The sequence below is a fragment of the Dama dama genome, chromosome 30 (assembly GCF_033118175.1).
Source record: "Dama dama isolate Ldn47 chromosome 30, ASM3311817v1, whole genome shotgun sequence".
NCBI classification, from domain to species: Eukaryota; Metazoa; Chordata; class Mammalia; order Artiodactyla; family Cervidae; genus Dama; species Dama dama.
The window spans coordinates 36,225,981-36,228,967 of record NC_083710.1 but is presented as its reverse complement, the minus strand read 5'-3'; the positions used below and the strand labels follow the sequence as shown (position 1 = coordinate 36,228,967).

Sequence of the window (2,987 nt, the reverse complement as noted above, 5' to 3'; positions counted from 1 at the left end):
TGAAAATCCTTTCCCATTTCTGCAATGTCTCCACCCCTCTCCTCTACATGGACTCAGGCAGGCTTGATCCACACCTGGGCTGCATTAGAAGGGGCCCTGGAGAGATGGTATCAGCCCTGCAGGCTGCCAGAAGGGCCTCAGGCCACTGTGAACATAAGGTTTGGGACAGACTAAAGAGGTTAATTTACTACAAATGATTCCCCAGGGACCCTGAAATACTGGTCTTCCACTGTCTGAATGGGCTACTTGGATGGGCTGTCCAGAAATTCTCCCACAGGCTGTATAGGCACGGCTATAAACACAATGCAACTGGAGGCAAGGTTTTCTGTGTCCAAAGAATCCTCTGTGCTAACAGAAGACAGTCAAACACAGCAGTTTTACGATATATTTAAAATGAATCTTTCTGTGTCATTTCCTGGACTAAATCCTGGCTCTCTGAAAACAGGCAATATAGTTTTTATTGAATTTAAGTTGTTTTTTGGTGAAAAGAAAAGGAATTCAAATTCAACTTTTCATAAACAGCCACATGGTCATTCTGCTTGTAAACGTACAGAATATAGCCGATATACATCACAATCAGATATGTATGTTATTTATTCACAAGCTTAACTGGTAAAATAGAAGACCACCTGTTTCAAATGCACTGACACCACAGACAGTGTATGAATCAGAAATACTTGGTCTACAGTATTTCATTCTATTTGGTTCAACCAGGAAAAACTATTAATACTTTCTTAGATAGGAAAAGTGATGCTTTTTATATTTTGTGATAGCTTCACATCGATTCATTTTTTTCAGAGTATACTAAAATCAATTTAATCTAATTTGAACATGTTACTGATTTTTTTCTTTTGTTTCCTGAACATATACTGTAGCTTAGGAAACTACTGTGTTATACCTAATCAGTCCTACTTTGTACGTAAATCACAACACATTTCATATTTCATTTTAGAAGGTCATATTGAAAAACTGTATTGAAGAGTGACTCATCTGGTTCTGGATTTACATGGCAACATTTGAAACTAGTGGTCTAGCTGACACAGGCAGCCATGCAGAAAGAGTTAACAACAGTCATAGAAATGCCAAAATAACTCTTGTCAACAGCAACTGCTGAAAGTAAAGAAAGAATGAATAAAAATGAGTTTATGGTTTCAGTGTTGGTAACTCACGACTGAGTTCACATGAATAAAATCAGTTCATGTTAAGAAAATCCATAACATAATCACATAGACTATTGGCTTCAGGGTGATTGTATTCTGTTAGATCCATGCAGCATTAAAAAAAAATCTACCTTGAAGTTTTAAAAAAGAAGGTCTGGAAAAAGTACTTTCTTCAATTTCCTCAATAATTCAGTTTTATTTTAAAGTCCAGGTAAAAACTCTGGAACCAGTTTACCTTCCATAATTTCATGGCCATGTTACACTCCTTCCTTTCCCCTGACAATATCAATCCTCCAAACAACAAAAAAGCATAAGCCCCGCCTTCAAATAAAATACTTAAAAAAAAAAGAAACCCATCCCAAACAAAACAAAATAATATTGAGCAAAGAACTCAATTGCTTTTAAAAAGGTGAAAACACTGGTGAAATTATTTTCACTTCAAGCACTTAACTCATCTAAGTGAATGCTTCAAAGTGCTCCTGTGGCTCGAGAGAGACTCCAGCAGAAAGGATGGAAGGAGTGCATCTCAACGGTCTGGCCAGGCAGTGGGAGTGCTTGGTAAATTCCCGCAGGCTCCTCCTAGGTGGAGAGCCTGCTACACGTCGCTGGGTGACCGCGCTCTCTGGGACAGGCCAGGCGGGATGCAGCCGCAGCACACGAGGCAGAGGGCCTTCTGGATCTCCTGGTTTCTGAATGCATATATGACGGGGTTGATGATGGAGTTGTAGGTGGCGGGCAGGAGGGTGGCATAGGTGTAGATGGAGGGGTAGGTGTAATCAGCGATCAAGGAGTAGAGGGTGAAAGGCATCCAGCAAGCAGCAAAGGTCCCCAGGATGATGGCCAGGGTGGAGACCCCCTTTCGGGTGGTCACGTAGTGCGAGGTGGCCAGGAAGTGGTGCTGCAGGGCGATCTGATGGGCGTGTCGCATGACAATCTTACAGATCTGGATGTACAGCTGCAGCATGAGTGCGAAGGTGAAGAGGAAGGAGACGGACAGGATGGCGGCGTTGTTCTTGGTAAGGGGCCTGACCACGCTGCAAGTGGACTCGTCCCGCAGGCAGTTCCAGCCCAGGACCGGCAGCAGGCCCAGGCAGATGGAGGTCCCCCAGAGCATGAAGAGCATGACGTAGGTAAACGTGACCGTCCTCTCTGAGTGGTAGGTCAGGGCGTAATACAAGGAGAGGTAGCGGTCAACCGTGATGGCCAGCAAGCTGCAGACGGAGGCAGAGAAAGAGGCCACGATGAGTCCAATGGTGATCAGCTTGGTGGCCTCTGACTGAAGCAGGTAGGCAAACACGAAATTGACGATGAGTCCGATGCCAGCCAGCAGGTCTGCAAGCGCCAGGCTGCCTATCAGCAGAAACATGGGTGCCCGCAGGCTGGGATTGTGGAAGATGATAAGGACCACGATGGCATTTTCGCAGGAGATGAGGGTTCCCGAGGTACATAAGACAATGTCCCAGGGGTTAACCACCAGGTCCGGCTCCGGCTGCAGGACAGGGACCTGGGAGGAGACCTCGGCAGAGATGTTCCCGGAGGCACCGGCATCTACAAACTCCCGAGGCAGCCCGCTTACATTGACCTTCAGGTCTTCATTCATTTTAACCCCTGTCCTCTTCAACGAAAAGACAGGCTGTTTAGTGCTGAGATATGGCAGGGCGACAATCCCACATCACGCAAAAACCACACCAACAGAGAACCAGCCCTACTCAGACACTGCCCCCAAATGCCACAAGCTTTCCAAATCACAACCTCGTAAGAAACACGACAAAAGCCAAAGTCTCCGTGGCTTAAAACCCACAACAACAACAAAAATGCCGTTTTGGC

At 45.4% G+C, this 2,987-nt stretch overlaps 1 protein-coding gene across 1 annotated transcript; it reads right to left on the bottom strand.

The window, feature by feature from the left end:
- Positions 1 to 893: 893 nt before the first annotated feature.
- GPR12 (G protein-coupled receptor 12) lies at positions 894 to 2,760 on the bottom strand. The gene has a single exon (XM_061133432.1). It carries the CDS (start codon positions 2,758 to 2,760, stop codon positions 1,756 to 1,758), a length of 1,005 nt encoding a protein of 334 aa, XP_060989415.1. The 3' UTR covers positions 894 to 1,755.
- Between the last annotated feature and the right edge of the window lie 227 nt (positions 2,761 to 2,987).

Coding starts and splice junctions, on each gene's coding strand:
- GPR12 (XM_061133432.1), bottom strand. CDS start 2,760: ATGAATGAAGACCTGAAGGTCAATGTAAGCGGGCTGCCTCGGGAGTTT.